The sequence below is a fragment of the Nerophis lumbriciformis genome, linkage group LG20 (assembly GCF_033978685.3).
Source record: "Nerophis lumbriciformis linkage group LG20, RoL_Nlum_v2.1, whole genome shotgun sequence".
NCBI lineage: Eukaryota > Metazoa > Chordata > Actinopteri > Syngnathiformes > Syngnathidae > Nerophis > Nerophis lumbriciformis.
Genome location: NC_084567.2, coordinates 31,579,747 through 31,607,292, shown reverse-complemented (window position 1 = coordinate 31,607,292; position 27,546 = coordinate 31,579,747). Strand labels below are relative to the sequence as shown.

Here is a 27,546-nt window from a genome sequence, read left to right as displayed (position 1 = left end):
CTAAGACCTTCAGTTGAACAAAGAAAGTTTCATGAATTATTAAAACTGTTATTAAAGTAAAAGTAAGCGATGTTTAAAATTAATGATCAAATTCACAATCATGAGTATAGATCAGTAATGGAAAAAATACTGGTTGATAAGGTAAAACTAATAAACGCATCAATGCAACAAAACAGAAAAATCAAGAGAACCATTTGTCTACAACCAGGTGCACTGTCGATTCAGTTTCACTTGTGATATACCGGTAAACATGTCACCAATAGGGAGTTGATAATCAATTATATATTTATTAGAATGAAATCAAATTGATAATTTTAGTCAAATGACCATTCATATAATGGCTGTAACAGCCAAACGAGTGCATCAAAACATGACATTCATAAAAGTGAATATAAGTCCTTGTGTTAAGTCATCCATTCTTTGTGTCCGGTTAGCGAAACTTATTTAGAATTTGTGGAAGGAAGCAAAATCTGTACTTACGGCAGATTTCTACGCTCTCGTCTGACCCGTCCTCGCAGTCTGGCTCCCCATCGCAGTGCCATCGCTTTGGAACACACTGGCCATTATTGCATACAAAGTCAGACGCTGGACAAACCTTTTTAACTGGCGTGGGAGAGAAAAGACAGGCAATCATTCAGAGAGGGAGAAAAGTTGACAAGGTAATACAAACGTGAGACTATTTTCGTAACTTCCCAATAAATAAAAATGCACATTAATAGTATTAACTTTGACTCCATGTAGAACAGAGTTAAATGCTGCAGTTGCTTACCACATGAACGTTCATCGCTGCCATCAGAGCAGTCCTCGTCTCCATCGCACTTCCAAACAGATGTGATGCACCGCCCATTTTCACATTGAAACTGGTTGGCCTCACATTCGGTCTTAGTTCCTGCAGAGATTCAGACAAAACAGAAAATTATAAAAGAATAGGCTTTACACAAAGGATTTGAGCCCTATGCAATCAGTTTTTTTTTTTTTTTTTACAAATTGTCTTTATTTACACGTTCAGTATTTTACCACCATAGTGTGCTTTTCATGTAATCAATAACATGTCCACTGTTGAATGCAAAAACTTAAATTTTCGTGATATTCTGCGTTTAATAAATGTTTTTATTGGCCATTTCTGTTAACTTAGAAATCATAGGGCCCGAGTGAGTTTAAATAAACATAACAGAGCATGATTCCAATACCTCAGGAATCAAAAAGTCTTGTTTATATACCGTTGGCCCACCAGTTAGTATTAGAATACAATATCGCACCGGTGAGTACTTGCGGCATCACTGTGCACGCGCTAATCAAATTAACATTGCAAATGAATGTTTTCAAACCAGGGGTGTCAAACTCATTTTAGATCGGGGGCCACATGGAGAAAAAACTACTCCCAAGTGGGCGGGACTGGTAAAATCACAGTACCATAACTTAAAAATAGACAACTTCAGATTTTCTTTGTTTAAAAATAGAAAAAGCACATTCTGAAATTGTACAAATCATGTTTTTGTTTACAATTACCTGTTGCGGTTAATAGTACATATACTTTGTCATTATTTATATTTTCTGAATACATTATGTGATAATGTTTATCACTCAACTCATTGGTGTTAAGGTTCAATCGATCAAGATTAAAAAAAAATTACATCAAAACCAAATACAGTATGTTATTTATTAATTTTCCTCAACTGATGGACTAATATCATGTGGTTAATTTTGTATCTATGGAGCATCATCTACAAAGATACAAAGAGTGGCTATTGAGACATCCAGAGGACACATTTAGAACAGCTGTTTTTCATTAAAAAATTTCAGGTTAATTTTTATACTTGGCAAACTCATCCTGTGGGCCGGTTAAACCAGTTCGCGGGCCTGATCCGGCCCATGGGCCGTCCGTTTGACTCCTGATCGAAAGTGGTATTTGGTCAAAGTTTTAATTTGCTTGCTGGAACTCATACACTTTGCAGTAAATGCATTGAACATACTCACAAAACATTGTTAATAACTAAGATTTTTGTGGTGAAATTTCAAGATGAAGCTAAAATGCACTACACCATTGACAAAGGAATTAGTCTGACATTCTCTAAACCTTTCCATGCATTTTGTTTAATGTTTTAGTATTTTATTTATTTTTTTTATAAGCCACAACTTGCTATTCTCTAACAAAGAGCTGAAAAGCAAAATTGAAATGGGTGTGAAACAATGTCCTTCAGTTGGAAACAGTCATACTTTGTGAAAAGACAATGTAGAATTTATAATGTAGCCATTCAGTTCCTTTTTAGAACAGTGAGTTGTGCAAAAAGTAGAGAAAGATTAAACAGTTGGATTTGTGCATTCAAAAGTTTAGTGAAGGTCAAATTAAATTCACATAAGTAATTTTTTCGTTTCATTGTGAAATTTTAATTAAAGCTGAATATCCATAAAAAAAATTTGTAGTATAGCTGTAATTGTCAGTTTAATTGCATGTGTTCCCTGTTTGAGTCGTACACAGCTGGTATTTTTTAAACTATACAAATCAAGAATCAAATCTCTGAACTATTTTTGCAGCAAGTGTATGCCTGTCAGAGGTGACAATGACTAAAGATCTTATAATAACTCCATTTGACCTTGATTCTTGCTTTAGGCCAGGGCTTCTCATATATTTTCTATTGCTGCCCTCAGAAGAAGAACATATTCCCCCCCCCCACATAAGTATAACTTGTCTATAAAATTGTTAACTATAACTCTGCATAGCATTGCAAGCTTATTAACTTTAAAAAGGATACAACACCGGTCTTTCTTCGTCTCCCATCGTGGTTACAGTAAAGCCAAGTGCTACATACGCTTAATAACATTCTGGCCAGGGGGGGGGGGGGGGGGGGGTGTCACACGTGCACCCCCTGGCATCGCATCACGCCCACCTCACTATTTGAGAAGGACTGGTTTAGGCCAAATACTATTCAGGGGGATACATTAGTTAGTTAGATTTAAACGGTTTATTCTCCTCAAAACCAACTAAAATAAAACGACAAGCTGAACAAAAGGTTCCAGTCAACCACCTTTAAGCCTATACAGTAGCACAACTACAGCACTTTCAGGCTGGTACATTGCAACCAAGTCATAATACTGAAATAAGTATGTTAATACATTATAATGCCAAGCGATATTTCAAACAAATGCTTACAAAACAAAAAAGGCATGCAAGTGACAGACAAGTTGGACAAAGTATGTCAATTAAAATGCACTGATTGATTAAGCAGTATACTCAGGACTTGCAAGAAACTGAACATTCAGCACAAAAAAGTAAGTCAGACTATGACCAATACATTTCCTGGAAAAAAAAGGAACTACACTTAATGCCAAGAAAGAAAACCAAGTTTTTTCACTCCAACTGTTTCATGTCAAAATATGTGCATCAAACTCAGTTAACAAAAGCAGACTGGGAAACATTTCTGAAATTTACAGCAAGCACCAACTTGCTTTTAACACCTTGCTCACAAAAAAAAAAAAAAAAAAAAAAAAGGAAATCTATTGTGCTTTTTATAAATGCTGTCGCACTGGAGGTCACGTTCATGTAATTTTACCCAGCAACAGAAACAGTGTTGTGCATTTCCCCTCCTCCTCAAGTCCACCACAACGCCTACTTCAGGAGCCAAATGCACCCCCACACAGCCTGTGCTCGTGTAGCCAAGGATCTGGGTCTAGCATGCAGTAGAGGGAAGCTCCATCCATTTTAATCAGGCCAATGTTGGTGACATCGCTCTTGCTGCTATTTGCCTGACGCCTTTTCAAAGAAATGTGTACAATTTTGATATGCGAGTGAGTACTTGTGTGGGTTTGTTTGTCCTGGCAGAAAAAGAAGATGAGGTGGTGGGTATGTTAAGTGTATGCACAGTAGAAGCTTTGATAGGTTTAATAGTACACACTCAAATTATGTGTACTAATGTTTACACCAACAACCATACAAATTAAAAGATACACAAGATAAAATACGTCAATATTTTTAAGTAAATAATGAAAATAAAAACCTATTATTAAATATCAGAATGTTCTCAAAGTAGACACTTTAAGTGACATGACTTGGGCACATTCCATTGGAGAGAAACCTGTTAGCCCCAAGTTTACAAACTGTTGTATACACAATGGCATGAATACAAAGTAAAATAACACCGACTTACAAAATACTTAAACCTCCATATACAATTTAGACATCACTGATATGTAAACCAGTAATAATAAAAAAAATTACTTTGTATTTATAATTAAATAGCCAAACTAGTTCACAATTGCTATCTTTATGGTTTAAGTTGATTTCAAACATGCATACAATTGCAAAATGATACATCACAATATTTAGTTTCTACTTTTAACATGCTTGAAAGGGAGCAGGGAGAAGCAGAGTATATATATATATATATATATATATATATATATATGCAATTGCTAACACCTTTGTTCACTTCCAGTTCTCAATTTGTACACAATTAGGAATTTGCCTATTATTCACAATCCACAAAGAACACGTTTCTTTATGCATTCTAAATAGTAAATAAATGCGATAGAGGTACGCTTACAATTAAGCTAATTGGAGTCTCTCTGCTCTCCCTATAAATTCCTTAAAAAATAAACAAAAAAACCCCACCTCCATTAAGGTTTTATATGCATGCGGCAAGTGTACATGTAATGTCATGAAAGTCAAATTTATATCATTAAACATTTATGTATTTCACTAATTTTAAGCATACCTGGTGCATTAATCTCAAAATGCATCACGACATTCGCTTTTTTTCCCTCAACGTCGCCACTGATTATCACTGCAGACTATGAGCCAACAAAAACAACATCACTTACTGTACAATGTCTGCTGTCATTAAGAGGTCGCTTGAGAGAAACTTGTTATAATCCTGAAGACGAGGGGGGAAACCAAGCATCTTTTAAATTGGCTGTCAAAGTGTACCAACTTGTCTAATACGTCCTCATCTTTCTACGATCCAGGTGAGAGGCATTATTTATTATCTACAATAAACTTCCACAAGCAAGGAAACAGTTTGCCACTTAATGTCAATATACGCACACACGCTGGTGATCACGATACTGCTATAAATAGCGCTTATGATAATATCCTTAATACTTGGTTAACATTCAAGTCACAAAATGTAAATGAGTATTGTTGGCGGTTTTTGGATGGTTTTATGGGCGGAATAGAGAATATCCCATTGGCTCTGTTGTAAACTGACATTTACAAGTTATCGTGCATTAAAAAAAAAAACCACTTCCATTGTCATGTCTTATGATTGTGAACCATAGGCAAAATTCCCCAAGAAGTGCAGTTCCGCTTTAAACTAATCATATTAGTACATTGATTTCTTTACGTAGTCTATTCCACAGATGAATTCCACATACTAAAATGTTTTAAGTGTTGTACGTACATAAATATTTTAAGTTACATTTCTCTTTTGTGAAGAATTTTACGTTCTTGGGTAGCAAGGTACGCTTTGTGCATAATTTTGGCTGTTTGCAAATCCACTATGATCAATTTCAGTATTTTTTATTCAGTATTTTTGATTCAATAAATAAGGTTTAAATATCTGATGATCATCATAAGCACAAGAACCAAAATCATATGTAATTTAAAACACATTAAAATATTACAAACCCCACCATAAATCAGTGGAAACTAAGATAGTTATACTTTAGATCTGGAGCTTCTGCTACAGAGACAGCCAACTATATTTTTAGCATGTGGCATTCTCTTCCTCTACTTGGATTCAAACATAGCTAAACAAGCTTAATTTCTACAATTTCCCCGTAGCCTGAGAGGCACACAGCGTTCAGTATGGCTAACAGTCGCATTAAAGAAGGTACTGACATTCCAACATATAAGGAGAGATGAGTACATTTGAAAACGAGCAGAAAGAGTTGAACAAAAAGCAAAACAAGAAAAAATATGGTAATACCAATATTTGTTTTTAAATATATGAAAACATTTGTTTAGCGTTTTTGAAGAAAATACATGCATCATTGCCAGTTAAATTAATCATGTCAATATGACAACCATGCCTCAACCAAATGTATACTGGCAATCTGGAGGAAACTCTGGCCCTACTTAACATTCATCATAAATTCCAGACTATAAGCCACTACTTTTTTTCCTACCTTTTAAACCCTGCATCTTATAAATCTGTCCGGCAAATTTATGAATTTTTTCTTCGCCAACGGCCATAATGCAAGTACCCATCCATCCATTTTCTACCGCTTGTCCCTCTTGGGGCCAATTCCAGCTGCACTCGGGCGGAAGGCAAATAGATTTCATACAATACAAGCAAAGTCACTGAAAAAGTGTATTATTCTTTGTGTTATGGCGCCATCTTTTGGACAAATTCGCTCGCTGCGGGATGAACATCAAAGTATATTTTTTTTGCGCTTTGAAGTGGAAGCACAATTGCCGTTCCATCTTCTAGCTGCTAAACTCAGATGAAAAAGACAGCGCCATTGCGACAATACAACTTGGTTCGATGAAACAAGAAATGTAAGATGACAGTAGGGCTGTGCCGATCAATATCGGACAATTTACGTAAAAAATTATGTGATTGGCCTTTGCCAATTAATGCAATCACAAGTGATGACACCATGTATTTAGTCTCACGGCTGACAAGCGGCTAGCAGCTAATTATGGGTCTTCATACACCGTGTGAAATTAAAAATCACCTTCATTACAGCAAATAAACTGCATTTCATAGACTTAAGTATCATGATCAATTTACTTTATCACCGCAGGACTAAGTTAAACATGGACCACAAGCCAGGAGCAGGCATGTTAATAGCCAACTTTAACGCTAAGCTAGCTTCAAATTGACCAAACAAAATTGTGCACAGCTTATATTTTACAGACAGTTATCAAGCTCTGTGGAATGCGCCGTTTTGTAGGCAGGTCTTATTTATATGCTTACACTTTGACAGTCTTCTCCATGCCCCACTTTGTTGTTTTTAGCACTTCCATGGGGAGTCTGACAGATATGAGTTTGAACTATACGCTACTTTGCATTAGAAATGGCAACAGCGGATGATGCATGTATGAGTCAATCAGCCCCACAACAAGAGGATTGGATAAAAATAAAATAAAAAGCTTATTGATTACAGTGCGAACTACAATGGCAGACGCATGCAAGGCACTCTGGGTAAATTTTTAGCATGCAGTATATGAATAATCCACTGACATCACTTTACAAAACATCAAGACATATAGCAAATTTCAAACAGCTCGTTTGGCAGAAATTAAGAAAGAAGCCAAGATTTTATTAATATCTCCGCAATGCCTCCATGGTTCGATTTCAAATTTTCAGGACTTATGCAGATCCCAAATAACAGCCGGCACAACCAGGTAAAAAATGTTTTGCATAATAGTGTAAATGGAACCGCATTACAGCAGAAAGTAAGCAGTTATTAAAAAGGAAATTAACAAGTAGATTCGTAAGTCTAGAGCAGGGGTGGCAACCCTCGGCTTTGGAGCCGCATGCTGCTCTTTCATGCCTCTGCCCTGGCTCCTTAGCTTTGAAAGAAAATGTTAATGAATAATGGCTATTTAATTTGTATTTATTTTATTCAATTGTGTCAATTAATGTAACCGTTATTTTGGCGGGCTCTGTGATCTTGTAATATAAAAACAAAACCTTTTAATATTTTGTCTAAACGTACGTCACACCCCCTACAGGTCATCACTTGCTGCCAAGCAATGGTGTTTTTTGCGGTCAAACCCCTGGTAAGCAAGCAATGACAGATCAATCTTGTCATTCAGACTGAACAAAATACTGGCAAAAGGTTAAACTAGCGACAGCTCCGTTAATTATTGGAAAAAGTTGAAAACAATCGATCTCCTGCAACACAGAGTCCGGTAGCTGTCCAGAGGGGAGGCGCTGAAGCAGTTGTGTCTGCGGAACGTAAAAACTTTCCTGAAAAGATAAGGGCTCATATTTCCTGAGCTAGATCAGCCCGAGTGGCTGGAAAAGCTGCACTTTATGGTGGATATGACAGCACACTTAAGGTCTTCAGGGAAAAAAGGAGGCACAGCCCTGTAGATGCTGGAGGAAATCTTGGCCTTTGAACGCAAGATGACCTGGTTTGCTCAAAAGGATAAATGCGGATACTTTGAGGGTGGAGTGAGAAGGGTTTCATTTGCAATCTGGGAATGTCTTTACAAAATTTGCAGAAACTCAGAAATCTGGTTACAAATATGGCTGGAATAATATGTAAGCGAATTCAATACATATTTCTAAACCACTAGGAATTGTGTTAAATCAGGGGTGTCAAACGCACAGCCAGAGGGCCGCAAACAGGTTTTATCCGGCCCTCGGGATGAGTTCGCCAAGTATAAAAATTAACCTGAAAATTTTGAATGAAAGAAACAGCTGTTCTAAATGTGTCCACTGGATGTCGCAATAGCAATTATTTGTATCTTTGTAGATGCTACAAATGTACAAAAAAACCACATGATGCAAGTACACCAGTCGAGGAAAATGATCAAACTACATAAACATGTAATTTGATTTTGATATTTTTTTTATCTTCATAGAAAATTAACACCAATGAGTAGACTGTCACAATTTATTCAGATAATATAAATGACAAATTCACAGCAACATGTAAGTGTAAAAAAAACAAAAAAAAACAATTTCTACATTTTCAGAACGTGCTTGTATTTTTAAATAAAACAATCTTAAGTTGTCTTTATTTTTAAGTTATCGTGCCGTGATTTTACCAGTCCGGCCCACTTGGAAGTAGATTTTTCTCCATTTGGGCTCCGGATCTAAAATGAGTTTGACACCCTTGTGTGAAATGTTGATTAGAATAATCAAATAGGTCTCCTTTAAAATCTTTACAGACGCTAAATGCGTCCACGCTAATCCTGATTAGATTTAACTCACCTGTGTGACCTAAATTGTCTGCACCAGCAGGTGTTGACTGAAGACTATTTGATATTAATACGCTCCAAACCAACATCAAATCATTTTATCTGGGGGATAAGCAAACGCAGGGTACAGATGTGAAATAAGGTCAAAAATAAAAGCACACCAATTTAGGGTAAGAATACAGGGGTTTTTTTTGGAAGGGAGGAAATCGATTAATCGCAAATTTAACTCGATGAGGCAATTCCTGAAGAAATTGCGTGTGAATGCTCCAATGCTGAAGTTAAAGTGAAATCCTGGATTATTTTTTTTAATAGTTGAAGTAGAGCAACAAACAGGCTGAATATTTTGAAGTTGGAATCAGACAAAATGTGGGAATTGTGGAACTTTGAAAAATGTCCCATTGGTTTCAATTGGAATTTTCCCCAAAATTTGGAAAATTCAGGGAAAGCGGGAATTTGATATAAAAAAATAAAATAAAATAAATTGAATGGTGAAGTGAAGTATATTTATATAGCGCTTTTCTCTAGTGACTCAAAACACTTTACATAGTGGAACCCAATATCCAAGTTAGATTTTTTAAACCGAGGTACTTGAACTCCTCCACTTGGGGCAAGATCTCCTCCCCAACCCGGAGATGGCACTCCACCCTTTTCCGGGAGAGAACCATGGACTCTGACTTGGAGGTGCTGATTCCCATCCCAGTCGCTTCACACTCGGCTGCGAACCGATCCAGTGAGAGCTGAAGATCTTGGCCGGAGGAAGCCATTAGGACCACATCATCTGCAAATAGCAGTGACCTAATCCTGCAGCCACCAAACCAGATCCCCTCAACGCCCTGACTGCGCCTAGAAATTCTGTCCATAAAGGTTATGAACAGAATCGGTGACAAAGGGCAGCCTTGGCGGAGTCCAACCCTCACTGGAAACGTGTCCGACTTACTGCCGGCAATGCGGACCAAGCTCTGACACTGATTATACAGGGAGCGAACTGCCACAATAAGACAGTCCATTACCCCATACTCTCTGAGCACTCCCCACAGGACTTCCCGTACCTCGGAGTCTTGTTCACGAGTGGGGGAAGAGTGGATCGTGAGATCGACAGGCGGATCGGTGCGGCGTCTTCAGTAATGCGGACGCTGTATCGATCCGTTGTGGTGAAGAAGGAGCTGAGCCGGAAGGCAAAGCTCTCGATTTACCGGTCGATCTACGTTCCCATCCTCACCTATGGTCATGAGCTTTGGGTCATGACCGAAAGGACAAGATCACGGGTACAAGCGGCCGAAATGAGTTTTCTCCGCCGAGTGGCGGGGCTCTCCCTTAGAGATAGGGTGAGAAGCTCTGTCATTCGGGGGGAACTCAAAGTAAAGCCGCTGCTCCTCCACATCGAGAGGAGCCAGATGAGGTGGTTCGGGCATCTGGTCAGGATGCCACCCGAACGCCTCCCTAGGAAGGTGTTTCGGGCACGTCCGACCGGTAGGAGGCCACGGGGAAGACCCAGGACACGCTGGGAAGACTATCTCTCCCGGCTGGCCTGGGAACGCCTCGGGATCTGGAGGAGCTGGACGAAGTGGCTGGGGAGAGGGAAGTCTGGGCTTCCCTGCTTAAGCTGCTGCCCCCGCGACCCGACCTCGGATAAGCGGAAGAAGATGGATGGATGGATTTTTAAACCAGTGTGGGTGGCACTGGGAGAAAGGTGGGTAAAGTGTCTTGCCCAAGGACACAACGGCAGTGACTAGGATGGCGTAAGCGGGGATCGAACCTGGAACCCTCAAGTTGCTGGCACGGCCACTCTACCAACCGAGTTAAACCACCCCAATGGTCTGAATGAGTTGAAATGGTTGGTGTTTAAATTTTTCAAAAATCGGTTGAGAAATGCTGCAGTAGTTAACATGTTGAATTGAGAAATGGTATTACGGAATTCCTGGAAAAACGGGAATTTAAAAGTAATGTTTTTGACGGTGGAACGGTTGAAATGCGTTAAGACGTGGAAGGAGTAGTCGCCAGAAAAAAGAGTGGAAATAGGGCTTTGGAAAACCAGGAATTCTGGAAAAATCCTGGAATTTTTTTGAACTTGGAAAAAGGGAAGTTTGAATTTCCAGAATGGTTTCCAATCGGTTGAAAATTGTGGAAATGGAAGTTTGAATAAATGGCCAATTCATTTTGAATGGGAAAAATGTCCCGGAAAACCTGGAATTCTGGGAATTTGTCAAGGAAAAGCCTGCGATTCCTGAATAGGCTGAACAGTTTGAATCAGGTGAAAAATGTGGAAGGTAGAACGCGCCAAAATCTGAAGAATAATAAGTTGAATAATAATAAATAGATGAATTTTGGTGTAGAAAATCATGTGTGAATGCTTTGGAGCATTCACACAATTAGCTGAATAATAAATAAATGAATTTGTGTAGAAAACCATGTGTGAAAGCTCCAAAGCATTCACACAATCAAAATGGTCTCCTTTAAAATCTTTACAGATGCTAAATGCAACCACGCTAATCCTGATTAGATTTAACTCACCTGTGGAGGTGACCTAAATTGCCTGCACCAGCAAGTGTTGACTGAAGACAATTTGATATTAATACGCTCCAAACCAACATCAAACGGATGTAGACAAAAAAAGGTCACAAAAATAAAAGCACACCAATTTAGGGGAAGAATACACGGTTTTATTTTTTTGGGAAGGAGGAAATCGATTATCCGCAAACTTAATTACGCGAATACGTGACGGAACGACACGGACGAATCAGGCCCATTCGACGCATTCGTTCCAAACGAGTCAAGACAATTGGAAAATTCTAGGAAAGCGGAAATTTTTGTGAAAATGGTAAAAAAAAAAATAAATAAAAAATTTAATGCTCTGAATGAGTTGAAATGGTTGGTGTTGAAATATTTCAAATCGGTTGAGAAATGCTGCAGTAGTAACATGTTGAATTGAGAAATGGTGTTACGGAATTCTGGGAAAAACGGGAATTTTTCCAGTTAAACAACTTTTTTGTCCTGATTGAAGAATGTTTTGACGGTGGAACATTAGAAATGCGTTAAATGTGGAAGGAAAAGTTGCCAGAAAAAAGGGTGGAAATAGAGCTTTCGAAGACCAGGAATTCTGGAAAAATCCTGGAATTTTTTTGAACTTGGAAAAAGGAGTTTGAATCGGTTGAAAAATGTGGAAATGGTGGAAGTTTGAAAAAAATGGCCAATTCATTTTGAATGGGAAAAATGTCCAGGAAACCCTGGGATTTTTTTTTAATTTGTCAAGGGAAAGCCCACAATTCCTGAATAGGCTGAAAAACGTGGAAGGTAGAACGCACCAAAATCTGGATGAGGATAATTAATAATAATAATAAGAAGAAGAAGAAGAAGAATTTGTGTAGAAAACCATGTGTGATTGCTGTGGAGCATTCACACAATAAATTGAGTAATTATAGATTGATTTATGTAGAAAACCAATTATCAAATAGGTCTCCGTTAAAATCTTTAGTCACTAAATGCAACCACGCTAATCCTGATTAGATTTAACTCACCTGTGGAGGTGACCTAAATTGTCTGCAGCAGTGTTTACTGAAGACAATTTGATATTAATACGCTCCAAACCAACATCAAACGGATGTAGACAAAAAAGGTCACAAAAATAAAAGCACACCAATTTAGGGGAAGAATACACGGTTTTATTTTTTTGGGAAGGAGGAAATCGATTAACCGCAAATTTAATTACCGCGAATACGTGACGGAACGACACGGACGAACCAGGCCCATTCGACGTATTCGTTCCAAACGAGTCAAGACAATTAGGTATATTATTTTAATATGTCGGTAATGTTTGGAGCGGAGGAAAACATGACATTATTCATCACCAACAGTAAAGCAGGGGCGATACCTTCATCAGGAGGCAGCGCCAAGACAGGTGTCGAGGCTAACATTGCCGACATTTAAGCGGAACGACAAGGGTAAGCTCGACTCAAAAATGACCAAAGACTTACCGCGAACGTCCGTGAAGTGTTGGAGGCTTATCAGCAGCAGGAGGAGGAGGACGCCGGGAGTGGAGGAAGCCATGGCGGAGGTACGTGTGCGTGCTTGCTTGCTTTGCTAGCCGAGCACTAAAAAAGCTCGCGCCGCCCCTGCTCGGTTCACGCGCCCACCACATATATATGCAGAGACGCAAGACGCGCGCGCTCTCGCACGTACACTCGGACGCGCGCGCGCGGCGCTGAATGAACGCGTGGGTAATGGTCACGCGCCTCGGCACCTGCGTTTGTTAGCGACCCGCGTTGCTCATTTGCGGCACAAATCTTTTCCGACATTAGCTCCCGTAACGCCAAGGTGAATTATTCCCGCCTCTATTCTTTGTTAACCCTTCGTTGTCCGCCTTCCGGTTGGCTTTCATTTGCAACCTGACAAATTAACATATTTTACACCAGTAAGTGTCAAATGGGGGTACTACCCCGGTGGCTCCATGGAGCTTTTTAATTTTTTTTGACTTAAACTTCCTTTTGTTGTCATTCAAATTTCAACTTTACAGTACAGATAAGAACGAACATTTCGTTGCATTAGCTCGTTGTAGAGCGGGATAAAAGAGCAATAAGGTGCAGATATAAATAAATAGATTACCTTACAGATAATATATTGCACTTTTATACAATTATATGCCATCCATCCATCTTCTTCCGCTTATCTGAGGTCGGGTCGCGGGGGCAGCAGCCTAAGCAGGGAAGCCCAGACTTCCCTCTCCCCAGCCACTTCGCCCAGCTCCTGCCGGGGGATCCTGAGGCCTTCCCGGGCCAGCCGGGGAGAGATAGTCTTACCAACATGTCCCGGGTCTTCCCTGTGGCCCCCAGATTGTCTTTTATATTACAGTGAGTTAATCTGTTTTTTGGGGGGGGGATTGAGGGGATTTTTATGATGCGTTCAAGAGTCTTATGGCCTGAGGGAAGAAGCTGTTACAGGTTCTGCTACGGAGGCTGCGGAACCTCTCTCTAGAGTCTGGCAGTGAAAACAGTCCTTGGTGTTGGTGGGAGGAGTCTCTACAGATTTTCTGACCCCTGGTCAGGAAGTGGCTTTTTGCGATCTCCTGGATAGGAGAAAGAGGAGTCCCGATGATCTTTAGTATGTATGGAAATGGGGGGAAAAATGGGATGAAAAATATATTTTTTGTTGTAATATGGTTTCTGTAGGAGGACAAACCTTCCTAATTGTTAGACATCCACTGTTTTAATATGGCGAGCGCCGTTTTGTCCTATTCATTTCAGCGGCCCTTGAACTTACCGTTGTGTGGACTGCGACTCAACAGTTTGTTTACATGTACGACTTTCTCCGACACTGCCACAGAAAGACGTGTACTATGACACTCCTTCTTTGTCTCATTTTGCCCACCAAACGTTTTATACTGTACCGCGCCTTGTTGATGTTATTGACTTGTTATGGAGTGCTAATCAGGCATATTTGGTCACTGCATGACTGCAAGCTTATCGATGCTAACATGCTATTTAGGCTAGCTGTATGTACATATTGCATCATTATGCCTCATTTATAGGTATCCATCCATCAATTTTCTACCGCTTATTCCCTTTGGGGTCGCGGGGGGTGCTGGAGCCTATCTCAGCTACAATCGGGCGGAAGGCGGGGTACACCCTGGACAAGTCGCCACCTCATCGCAGGGCCAACACAGAATATTTGAGCTAATTTAATTTCCTTTACTTACGTCCTCTGCGTATTTAGTTTATTTTTCCATGTTTCATGACACATTATGTGTTTGTAATATTGGCTGCATTTCTGATAGTTGTTTTGTGTGACATGTTGTTCCAGACCACAGCAAATGTTAGCCAGCTTGCAAAGATTGTAATAAATCCATTAGAAGAAGACAACCTTTTTTTTAACTTGAACACACACATCTATACCTTTGGCCATTTTAAGACAGTCATTTCCAGGAGTTATCTCACCTTCTGAGAAGTTGTACTAATGTTTCCCAATGTTGTAAAAATGTGTAGAATAAATATTACATTTCAACATCAGCCTGAAACACATAGTCATTTTGATAGTAGGCTAATATAGCTAATATAGACACTTACATAATGTGTTGCCTTCATTATAACACTTATACAAGTCTTTTACATTTTTGCGGCCCCCAGACAGATTACTTTTTTTTGTATTTTTGGTCCAATATGGCTCTTTCAACATTTTGGGTTGCCGAACCCGGGTTATAGCAATCCATTTTTTGGGTTGTAAGGGTATTATTTTAACACAATTTCTGGGTTTTCAAAATTATGAACCATTTTTGGGTTGTTTTCAATAAGTAACTAATTTTTGGGTAAAAGGCTTCTTTTTTTTTTTTTATTAAGAAGTTACTTTTTTCTTGAAGGGAATTTTATTATGGATTAATCTCATTACCATTATTTACAATCACACATCTTATGTACATGAACATATTTGAGCTTGCTGTATAGGAATACTACAATGGTCGGCAACCCAAAATGTTGAAAGAATCATATTGGACTGACAATACAAAAAAAAATGTTTCTGGAGTCGCAAAAAATTAAAAGCCTCATATAAGTGTTATAATGAAGGCAACACATGCTGTAAGTGTTTATATTAGCCTACTATCAAAGGCTGACGCAAATCTTTGTTGACAGAAATGTTGTATTTACATTTTTATTCAACATATTTTTCAACATTGGACATTATTAGTAAAATGGAGGCTTCTCACAGGATGAGATAACTTCTGGAAATTACTGGCCAAAGGTATAGATGTGTGTGTCCAAGTTTAAGAGAACATCCTTTTCTAATGGATTTATTACAATCTTTGCAGGCTGGGTAATGTTTGCTGTGGTCTGGAACAACATGGCACACAACTATGAGAAATGCAGCCAATATTACATACAGATAATGTGTCATGAGACATGCAAAACTAAATAAAATACACGGAGGACATAAGTAAAGGAATTTAAATGAGCTCAAATATACCTACAAATGAGGTGTAATGATGCAATATGTACATACAGCTAGCCTAAATAGCATGTTAGCATCGATTTGCTTGCAGTCACGGATTGACTAAATATGTCCAATAAGCACTCCAGCAAATCAATCATATTAACAAAGCTCACTTGTGTGAATTCCCGCACAGCTTAAAAAGTTTGGTGGACAAAATGATACAAAGAAGGAGTGGCATAAAACACATATTTATGTGGCAGCATCGGAGAAAGTTGTACATGCAAACAAACTCCGATGAGTTTAGGGATCGCTGAAATTAGTAAGACAAAAGGGTACTCTCATCAGTGAAGCATGTATAACATAAACAGTGGGATTTGTAACACTTAGGAAGGTTTGTGTCATGTTTGTTCTCCTACAGAAAATACATTAAAACAAAAAATATTTATTTTTCTTCATCTTTTTCCATTTTCACACATCTCTGAAAGAGGTCCAGGGAGCCACTAGGGTGGCGCTATGCGGCTCTAGAGCCGCGGGTTGCTGACCCCCGGACTACTATGACCATATACGGCAATTCTTGTAAAAAAAATGTCACTCGTATCTTGCTTTTGAGTATATTGCGCAATAGTTGGGTTGGGAATAACCCAACATTGTAGTGCAGGGGTGCTCATTACGTCGATCGCGATCTACCGGTCGATCTCGGAGGGTGTGTCAGTCGATCACCAGCCAGGCATTAAAAAAATAGTCCTAAAAATGAGCGATCATAAATCTTCACTATGACGTCACTTTCGTCACTTGATTGACATTCACGGCACCCGAGGGTCTTCTGAGATGACGCTGGCTGCTGCCAGCTCATTAAAATTACCGACTGGAAGGCGAGAAACACTTTATTTCAACAGACTCTGGCACCATACCTGTCGTCAAAACTCCAAAGACCGACTGCACAGTTGCACAATAAAAGCTCTGCTTCATCCTGCCTGCGCTACAAAAATAAGAGTCTCAGAAAGCTGGCGTGCACAAGCTAGCAAGCTACGGAGTTTGCCGACAATGTGTTTCTTGTAAAGTGTATACAAAGGAGTACGGAAGCTGGACAAATAAGATGCCAAAAACCAACCACTTTCATGTGGTATTGGACAGAAAGGAGGACTTTTTTTCTCCTCCATTCGAAAATGCGGACGTTATCAGCACCACTGTCTGATTCCTATCAATGCAAGTCATCACAATCAGGTAATACACCAACTTATATTCTTGTCTTCATGAAAGAAAGGAATCTATATGTGTTAAACATGCTTGTATTATCTTTAACCACCTTTAACTTATTAACAATATGTGTTAAACATGCTTGTATTATCTTTAACCACCTTTAAGTTGTTCACAATATTAATTATATGTGTTAAACATGCTTGTATTATCTTTAACCACCTTTAAGTTGTTAACAATATTAACTATATGTGTTAAACATGCTTGTTTTATCTTTAACCACCTTTAACTTGTTAACAATATTAACTATTTGTGTTAAACATGCTTGTATTATTTTTAACCACCTTTAACTTGTTAACAATATTAACTATATGTGTTAAACATGCTTGTGTTATCATTAAACACCTTTAACTTGTTAACAATATTAACTATATGTATTAAACATACTTGCATTATCATTAAACACCTTTAACTTGTTAACAAAAACATATATTTCATAAATAAGCAAATATAAATTATATATATGAATGAGGTAGATCCCCACGACTTGATCAATTGAAAAGTAGCTCGCCTGCAGAAAAAGTGTGAGCACCCCTGTTGTAGTGAGTATAACTCAGCTTTTGTGTTAAATAAATTAAACCCAATAGTTGGTTTATGAATCAACCAACGTTGAGTTGGCATAACTTAACTTTTGGTCTAAGTCAGGGGTCCCCAAACTATGGCCCGCCGGCCGGATCCGGCCCACCAGCGTCCAAAATCCGACCTGCGGGAAGTCCCAAGTTAAAAAAAATTAAACTAAGATAAAAAGGTATTTAAAAATTTTTTTTTAATCTGTCCTTTTTAATCGATTTCCTACCGCTTGTTACTCTCGGTGTCTCCTAGCCGCTCAAGCAAATCATGTCGTCTAAAAATGCATTTATGTATATATATATATATATATACATATATATATATATATACATATATATATATATATATATATATATATATATATATATATATATATATATATATATATATATATATATATATATATATATACACACATCCCCTGAAAAGCAGGGGAACCTCTGAATCTCTTCAGGGGGTTTTATTATTATTATAAAACATTTTTTTAATCCAATTCGGCCCCCGAGTCAAAAGGTTTGGGGACCCCTGGTCTAAGTAATTCAACGAAAAAAGTTGGGTTGAAAAAAATTAACCCAAAATGTTGAGCTAAAATAACTCAAATAAGGGTCTGGTCCTTTTTTGAACCAGCAGTTGGGTTAAAAGTGGGTTATTACAACAAAAAAGAAATTGCAGTATCGGCCACCTTAATGAGTACAATGTAAAACAATTTTACCAGGTTTCCACAGCATTTGCCAGTATTTTTTTCACTGTAAAATACTGTGGTCAAAACTTACTACTACAACAAATGACTTAAAAATTATGAAATCTGTAAAGAAATGTATTATTTCACAGTAAAATACTGTAATCATAGTCCTCTGTACTATCTGAACAAATGTGTGTAAATTCAAATTGATTTGTCCCTCAAAGGGTTTCATAAACTTCTATGTTGCATATGTTTGTACAATAAATGGCAATATGCTGTTAAAACGAGAACGTCTTATAACTACAAAACTACATTTGTGAAGTTGCAGAGCATAGTTGCAACGTTATTGTAATTATCTGTGAAATCACAGCTTTGCAGTTACAGTAAATCAAATGTTACCGTAAACGTAATGCAATTATTAGCCAACAATTTACTGTGAATTTACCATGATTTATTTTTACTGTGGACCCATTCTCTCCTCAACATTTCGTTTTCCATTTTCTATATGCATAAACTGCAGCCTATCCCAGCTTAATCCTAACACTTGATGCGTCACAACTGTGTTGCACAACCGCCAAACGCTAAGATTCCCCCCCAAAAAGTGCAGTTCCCTTTTTAACAGATGCCAGCTGCACTTCCTTATGCCTTAAAAGCTTTGCTGGACAATGAGTTGGGGGCCGGTGGGTATATAGCTCATTGGCTAGGACTGCTCGACCTGGATTAGACTGAAGTTTTGGAGGGCGAGTGTAATGGATGCCAGCTAGCGTGCCTGTGTGACAGTATGTTGCCTAAACCTCACTTCCAAACAGCCTTAGGAGCCTTGAGCCCTGCTTAAATAACTCGTAATCAGTGGAGATTGTGGAGCCTGGTTGAAGCACAGCATGTATGTATGGGGCCTGATGACCCCTGTTACAAATACAATGTAATATTTCCTATACGTCTCTATCTTTTTGCTTTTCACTGCCACTAAACCAAAGAATACTACTCTATTCTTTTTAATCTCATCAGATACAATTTGAGGTGTTTATAACAGTTTGCCATTTTGGACCTCATTAGATGTGGCTAAAGTGTACAATATAGGACACGGAAGTATTGAGCCAAACTGCACTGCATTGTATAGTCATGCCCTACCTTTTATCCTACCTGTTTAGGCGTCATCCTTAATTACCGTATTTTCCGGACTATAAGGCGCACTTAAAATCATTTTTTTCCTCAAAACTCGACAGTGCGCTTAATGTACGCAATAATTTTGGGTGTGCTTGCCGAATTTGAAGCTGTTTTATTTGGTACATGGTATAATGATAAGTGTGACCAGTAGATGGCAGTCATACAGAAGAGATACGTGTAGACTGCTCTATGATGGCAATGTGACTAAAGTAAACAACACCAACATTTTATATGTTCCATTGAAAATATAGAACATTACACACGCCGCTCAAAAATCTATCAAAATGTTTTAGTACGACTTTGGTAAGCTATGAAGCCGCACCGCTTGATGGATTGTCGGCGCATTGAACACACGAGTATTATTATGGTGTGTGTATAATGTGTGTATAAGGAAAGATATATTATCTGGCGTTTTGTTTCGCAATGTTATGCAAAAGCAACTTTTCTTACCTTCTGGTACCTGCTGATCCGTATTTGGGATCTGCATAAATCCTGAAAAATTGCGCGAGTCCGCCTTTGTAGTCCGTTCTGACACCGTAGTCGATGTAGTAGAACACCCTGCAACATGTTTTCTCTAGTTGGAAGTGGAATTCATGTAGGCTGAAATGTGAACATTTCTACTGACACAGAAAACAGCGCATGAAAAAAGTTTTTTTTTTTCATAGTTTGCAAGGTAAACTATGATTGAAGATGACATAAAATTTCCCTCTGTACAGTGTGGGCCAGACAATAGTTTGAGTGCGGTCATGTGACTGCCAAGCACCGTTCTGTTGGTGAAATAAGAGAGTCATGTGACAGTCTCCGCTGGAAGAAGTCTCTCTGACGAGCTAAAACAATTTGTCTTTGCAAACACTAATCAATAGATGAAAATAAATGTAATAATCAGAAGGAAACGCAATGAAGTAAAAGTAGCATTTATTATCCCAAAAAATTATGAAATAAAAGTACCGTATTTTTCGGACTATAAGGCGCACTTAAAATCATTACATTTTCTCAAAACATGACATTGCGCCTTATAACCCGGTACGCCTAATGTACAGAATCATTTTGGTTGTGCTTACCGACCTCGAAGCTCTTTTATTTGGTACATGGTGAAATGATAAGTGTGACCAGTAGGTGGCAGTCACACATAAGAGATACGTCCATCCATCCATTTTCTACCGCTTGTCCCTTTTGGGGTCGCGGGGGGTGCTGCATTCGGGCGGAAGGCGGTGTACACCCTGGACAAGTCGCCACCTCATCACAGGGAGATACGTGTAGACTGCAATATGACTCAAGTAAACAACACCAAAATATTATATGTTCCATTGAAAATATAGAACATTACACATGGCGCTCAAAAATCTATCAAAATGTTTTAGTATGACTTTGGTAAGCTATGAAGCCACACCGCTTGATGGATTGTCGGCGCATTAAACATACAAGTATTATTATGGTGTGTGTATAAGGTAAGACATTATCTGGTATTTTGTTTCGCAATATTATGCAAAATAAACTTTTCTTACCTTCTGGTACCTGCTGATCTGTATTTGGGATCTGCATAAATCCTGAAAAATTGCGCGCGTCCGCCTTTGTGGTCACCATAGTCTATAAGCTTCTTCTTTTTCTTCTTGTTATGGGACATTCATCTTCCACTGTTGCATTTCTAATATAAAGTAGTGTAAAGTTCGTACTTATATCTGTCAGTAAACTCGCCATGAAAGCGCTAAAACATACCGGTGTAGTGAGTATACATTATTCACCCAAGGAACTTTAGTTATTAGAGAGTTCTGGTCAGAAGTTTTTTCACGGGACACATTTCCGGCCTTGTTGTTGCACTAGTGAGCCACGGATGAGGAGACGCTGCTCCGTTATTGATTTTTGACACTTCTTCTCCAACAAAGATGACGGGGAGAAGACGCTGCCGAAGGTGAGCCACGTAAATAAGACCGCCCACTGTCAGAAAGCGGCTTGAAGATGATCTGTAAAACATAATCTAAGCAACATGTTGACCAAAGAACCACCATTACATGTTATGTAGACCACAAGATAGTGTTTTACATTTAGGACAAAAATTTTAAAATAAATATGACCCTTGTGTGGTGTTCGGGTCTGTGGGACCCGTTTTCATTTTTTATTAAAAGAAAAATTATACAATTAATACATTTTTCAAACTGAGACTCACTGACTTTGGCTAATTTTCTGTGAAGAACATATATCAGAATACATATTTAATGACCACACACCCCTCCTACACATTTCTAATACATATAAGATGGGGCTAATAGAATTGTGGAACTGTATGTTCTGTGTACCCCCAATCACACACACACACACACACACACACACAGACGCACGCACACAGTAGGCCTAGACAGGAGGAGGACAGAGTGTAGGTACACAGAACATCAGAGGGTCAAATGTGCGAGAAAATGAGAGCAGACAGTGTTGACAAACAATGTTGCGACCTTGTGTGGGAACCGCAGGTGCAGAAACACAAAAGAAGAATCCCTGTGGGATGCAGAAACTGGCAGATACATTTTCCGTGCAACGTTCATATTGTTGTTACTCAGCCAGCGTTTGTGGGTCTGATGGACCCGTTGCATTTTGTGGCTTTTAAGGCCTCACAATCAAACACTTTTATGTTAAAATACTGAACAGATGTTTATTGGGATAAGGTAAACATCTGTTCAGTATTTTAACATAAAAGTGTTTGATTGTGAGGCATTAAAAACCACAAAATGCAACGGGTCCATCAGACCCACAAACGCTGGCTGAGTAACAATATGAACATTACACAAGGGTTAATGCGCCTTATATATGAAAAAAGGTCGAAAATAGACCATTCATCGGCAGTGCGCCTTATAATCCGGTGCGCCCTATGGTACGTAAAATACGGTACCTTATTGCTCCTTATACCAGCAAGGAGCCACGTCTGTGTTCTAGTTTTTGTCCATAATTTGGACTGCTTGTCTGATTTTAGATTGAGCTCTTGTTCTGTATTTTGTTTGTACTTCATCTTTTATAGTTTTTGAAGCTCCCTGCTCCTTTAGTCGAGCTTGTTAAAATAAAATCCTACGCCGGCATGCTTGGTCTTTGGGGTCCAACTGCACCATTACAAAAATGATCTCTCTGCTATAAAACTGATGACAATTGTAAAACGGTTATTTAATTCACACTGCTCCAACCTCCTCTCCTCTGCTAAATATCATTAGATTGTGCAGAAACGAGTCGTTATCTTCATTTATCGCCGTTACAAATTGAGATTAATCCTATTCAGGCATGGATGTTTACTGAATTTGTTCATATTCCGCACTATTCAGTATCAAAACATTGAATGTGGATTTTCCCTTTGTAAACAATGAATGTATTGGAACCACACACAGCTTTTATATTTTTGCCCTTTCAGTTCCTGAAACCATTCCTCAGCTCACCAGTTTGATCACTGGGGCCTGTGACTGTTTCAGTGGTTGCTCGCTGCCAGATTTCATAGACTCAGTTCTTATCAGAGGATTGAACCTCATCTTCACCGATGGCTGAAGATATCCCCTAAAGCTTGTTCTGTCCCAGATTTTTTACATTGCATGAAAAACACAATTCTGTATGTGTACCAATTCTCTTCAGATCTAATGGTGATGATGATGAAAAATATTGAATATGATGTTTGGTATACTAACATGCATATTACTAATACTACAGTGGTACACTGGTCTGCCTTCTGTGGTGGCGGAATGAGTTTAGTTTCCACTCAGTGATAATATAAATAGATTTGGTCCGGACCTGGTGTCGGTAAGCCAAAATGTTGAGCCATATTGGAGCAAAATTACAAAAAACAAATCTGTCTGGAGTTGCAAAAAAAATAATGACGTTATAATGAAGGTAACACATTATTTAAATGTCTGTATTAGCTATTTTAGCCTACTGTCAAAATGACTTTGTGTTGAAAGCTGCAGGCAATCAGTAATCAGTGCACTTGGACTAATGAAGACAGACAGCATAAAGACCAGCCGACCCAAAGATTCAGTGCCGGAACATAGTTCACTCCTCGTAGTAAGCATCCCGTCTCTGGCTTCCCTCCTGCGTACTTGCTCTCTCTCTCTGTGACTTCCCCGTTCCCGTGTCTTATGCCCTTCGTTTTCCCCGCAGTGCTTCTCCTGTTTCCCGTGATCGAGCGGTGTGCCTCGACTTCCTTCTGGATTCCGGACTGCCTCCCTCGATCCTCGACCCCTGCTTGGACACGGACCTCAGCAACCTGATTCTTGCTGTTGTGTCGTCTCCTTCCCCCGCCGTATGTTAAAAGTTAAAGTACCAATGATTGTCACACACACTAGGTGTGGCGAAATTATTCTCTGCATTTGACCTATCCCCCTTGATCACCCCCTGGTGAGGGGAGCAGTGAGCAGCAGCAGTGGCCACGCCGGGGAATAATTTTTGGTGATTTAACACCAAATTCCAACCCTTGATGCTGAGTGTCAAGCAGGGAGGTAAGGGGTGCCATTTTTTATAGTCTTTGGTATGACTCGGCCGGGGTTTGAACTCACAACCTACCGATCTCAGGGCGGACACTCTAACCACTAGGCCACTGAGTAGGTACGTAACACTTGTGTGCAGGATCCTTTCCATCCTTATCTTTTCCATCATTTGTAACTGAGCTACTTTGTGGAACAATCAATAAAGTTAGTCTAAGTCTAAGTCTAAATTGTGAATTGTGTTAGTTGCTGTGGGAGAATCTAGATTAATACTACCATGCTTTTATTTTGAAGCTTACTTTGCACTGAACAGGAAGTCACTGTGTGCACGTTTTATAATTTGGTGAGAATGGCTCCAGCAACCAGATGATATAAAGCATATTGTCAGCTAATTACAGTATGAGTGTGATTGTGATGTCAATGTGTGCTTTTGTTTGATAAAATCCCAACTAATGATGATTTTTACTTCCAGTCTTCTTCCAATTCTATTCAAAATACTTCAGCACCAGAGACAGCGACACTTGTTGAATTCAGCTGGTAGCATCATCTCACTTGTTGGGCGGTAAACACTGTATAGTAGTAGTAGTACCGTATTTTTCGGACTATAAATCGCAGTTTTTTTCATAGTTTGGGTGCGACTTATACTCAGGAGCGACTTATGTGTGAAATTATGAACACATTACCGTAAAATATCAAAAAATATTATTTAGCTCATTCACGTAAGAGATTAGACCAGGGGTCGGGAACCTTTGTGGCTGAGAAAGCCATGAAAGTCAAATATTTTAAAATGTATTTCCTTGAGAGCCATATAATAGTTTTTAACACCGACTACAACTAAATGTGTGCATTTTTAAGTAAGGCCATCATTTTTAAAGTATAATAAGTCTCTTGTTCTTTTTGATAACATTGTTATTCTGAAGCTAACCGATACTTATTACCATTAATGCGACTTCTAGAAAACGGATGGATGGATTCAAATGCATGAGAATGTTTTATATTTTGAACATTATTTTAACACTGATTACCAGCAGGATTATTCATTACTTATCATGTTAAGCAATGTCAGCTAAGATTTATCTGAGAGCCAGATGCAGTCATCAAAAGAGCCACATCTGGCTCTAGAGCCATAGGTTCCCTACCCCTGGACTAGACGTATAAGATTTCATGGGATTTAGCGATTAGGAGTGACAGATTGTTTGGTAAACGTATAGCATGTTCTATATGTTATAGTTATTTGAATGACTCTTACCATAATATGTTACGTTAACATACCAGGCACGTTCTCAGTTGGTTATTTATGCCTCATATAACGTACACTTATTCAGCCTGTTGTTCACTATTCTTTATTTATTTTAAATTGCCTTTCAAATGTCTATTCTTGGTGTTGGGTTTTATCAAATAAATTTCCCCCAAAAATGCGACTTATACTCCAGTGCAACTTATATATGTTTTTTCCCTTCTTTATAATGCATTTTCGGCCTGTGTGACTTATACTCCGAAAAATACGGTAGTCGTTTTATTTCAGACATAGGGGGATCCATATCATAGAAAAAGAAACCATACAACGATAAGACTCAAATAAAATAAATTCAAGCAGAAATAAAATAAATAAAAAATACTCAACAACACAGTACACTGACTTCTTGTCTCCGTATATATTCATTTTCTTCTTCCACCCCCGTCCTTGCACGCTACACCGCTACAACAAAGATGACGGGGAGAAGACGCTGTCGAAGGTGAGCCACGTAAAAAAGACCGCCCACGAAATTGCAAGTCCTGAAGCGACTGTCAGAAAGCGGCTTGAAGATGATCTGTAAAACATAATCTATGCAACATTTTGACCAAAGAACCACCATTACATGTTATGTAGACCAGTGGTTGATTCATGAATCAACCCCGACTTAAACAATTTGAAAAATGTATTCGGGTGTTACCATTTAGTGGTCAATTGTACAGAATATGTACTTCACTGTGCAATCTACTAATAAAAGTTTCAATCAATCAAAAAAAATGGTACCGGGCTGCACAAGAAATTAAAAAAAAAAAAGTTTTTGTTTTATTAAATCAACATAAAAAACACAAGATACACTTACAATTAGTGCACCAACTCAAAAAACTCCCTCCCCTATTTACACTCATTCACACAAAAGGGTTGTTTCTTTCTGTTATTAATATTCTGGTTCCTACATTATATATCAATATATATCAATACAGTCTGCAGAGATACAGTCCGTAAGCACACATGATTGTATTTTTTTATGACCAAAAAAAAAAAAAACCCATTAACCCCCCAGTCCATGGGACACATTTTCAAGCGGTGACCGGTCCGCAGTTACAAAAAGGTTGGGGACCACGGATGTAGACCCCAAGGAAGTGTTTTACATTTAGAAAAAAAAAAAAAAATCCTTTAATGCACCCTATAATCCAGTGCGCCTTTTGTATGAAAAAAGACCTGAATGGACCCGCTCATCGGCAGTGCGCCTTATAATCCGGAATGTAGGATTTACAATATTAACTATGAACGATAAAACACTGAATATTCACAGCATATGAACGTCACACCCACTCTCCATCCACATATTTTACTATCAAGCGAAACGCAACAAAAAATGCAAAAAAACAGCCAAATATTAACGCGAAGGCTAAAAAAAAACCCCCACCCACAATCTGATATATCTGATACATCACTAAGCTTTAGAACTTTGGAGGAGTCCGTCGAAGCCTTGGACCGGGTCTTTAAGGATGCCACCTTGCTGAACATGGTGGGGTAGACTAGATCAGAGGTCCCCAACCACCGGGCCGCGGCCCGGTACTGGTCCGTGGATTGATTGGTACCGGGCCACACAAGAAATTAAAAAAACTATTTTTTATTTATTTGTTTTTATTAAATCAACATAAAAACACTTACAATTAGTACACCAACCCAAAAAGCCTCCCTCCCCCATTTACACTCATTCGCACAAAAGGGTTGTTTCTTTCTGTTATTAATATTTCTGGTTCCTACATTATATATCAATATATATCAATACAGTCTGCAGGGATACAGTCCGTAAGCACACATGATTGTATTTTTTTATGACAAAAAAAAAAAAAAATACCCCCCGGTCCGTGGGACAAATTTTCAAGCGTTGACCAGTCCGCAGTTACAAAAAGTTTGGGGACAACTGGACTAGATGCCGTTTGCGTTGTGGCGTAGTAGTGGTCAGATTCACTCTAGCGTGCGACGACTGCGTTACCTCTGTCTGCTTGGATGCCGTTAGGGGTGCATGTCTGATGCAAGGGCTGTTTCACACCTTTCTTATGTCACGACTCTGGAGACCGATGAGTGTTGTCAGCAGGTTTATTGGCATTCAAAAGGGGGAAACTTAAAAGACGAACAATACAGTCAATATATACATATATTATGCAAATGTATTCATATATACAAACCCCGTTTCCATATGAGTTGGGAAATTGTGTTAGATGTAAATATAAACGGAATACAATGATTTGCAAATCATTTTCAACCCATATTCAGTTGAATATGCTACAAAGACAACATATTAGATGTTCAAACTGATAAACATTTTTTTTTTTTTGCAAATAATCATTAACTTTAGAATTTGATGCCAGCAACACGTGACAAAGAAGTT

General features: G+C 38.7%; 1 protein-coding gene across 1 annotated transcript in view; it reads right to left on the bottom strand.

Annotated features, from left to right (window-relative positions):
• Positions 1 to 13,003, bottom strand: part of vldlr (very low density lipoprotein receptor) — a 49,314-nt gene extending 36,311 nt beyond the window's left edge. Inside the window, exons 1-3 of the mRNA XM_061980805.2 lie at positions 12,847 to 13,003; positions 770 to 889; positions 481 to 603 (exon numbers count right to left, since the gene is read on the bottom strand). Of these exons, the coding sequence (XP_061836789.2) occupies positions 481 to 603; positions 770 to 889; positions 12,847 to 12,919 (316 nt within the window). The 5' untranslated portion in view covers positions 12,920 to 13,003. The remainder of the gene's footprint in view (positions 1 to 480; positions 604 to 769; positions 890 to 12,846) is intronic.
• Positions 13,004 to 27,546: the final 14,543 nt, after the last annotated feature.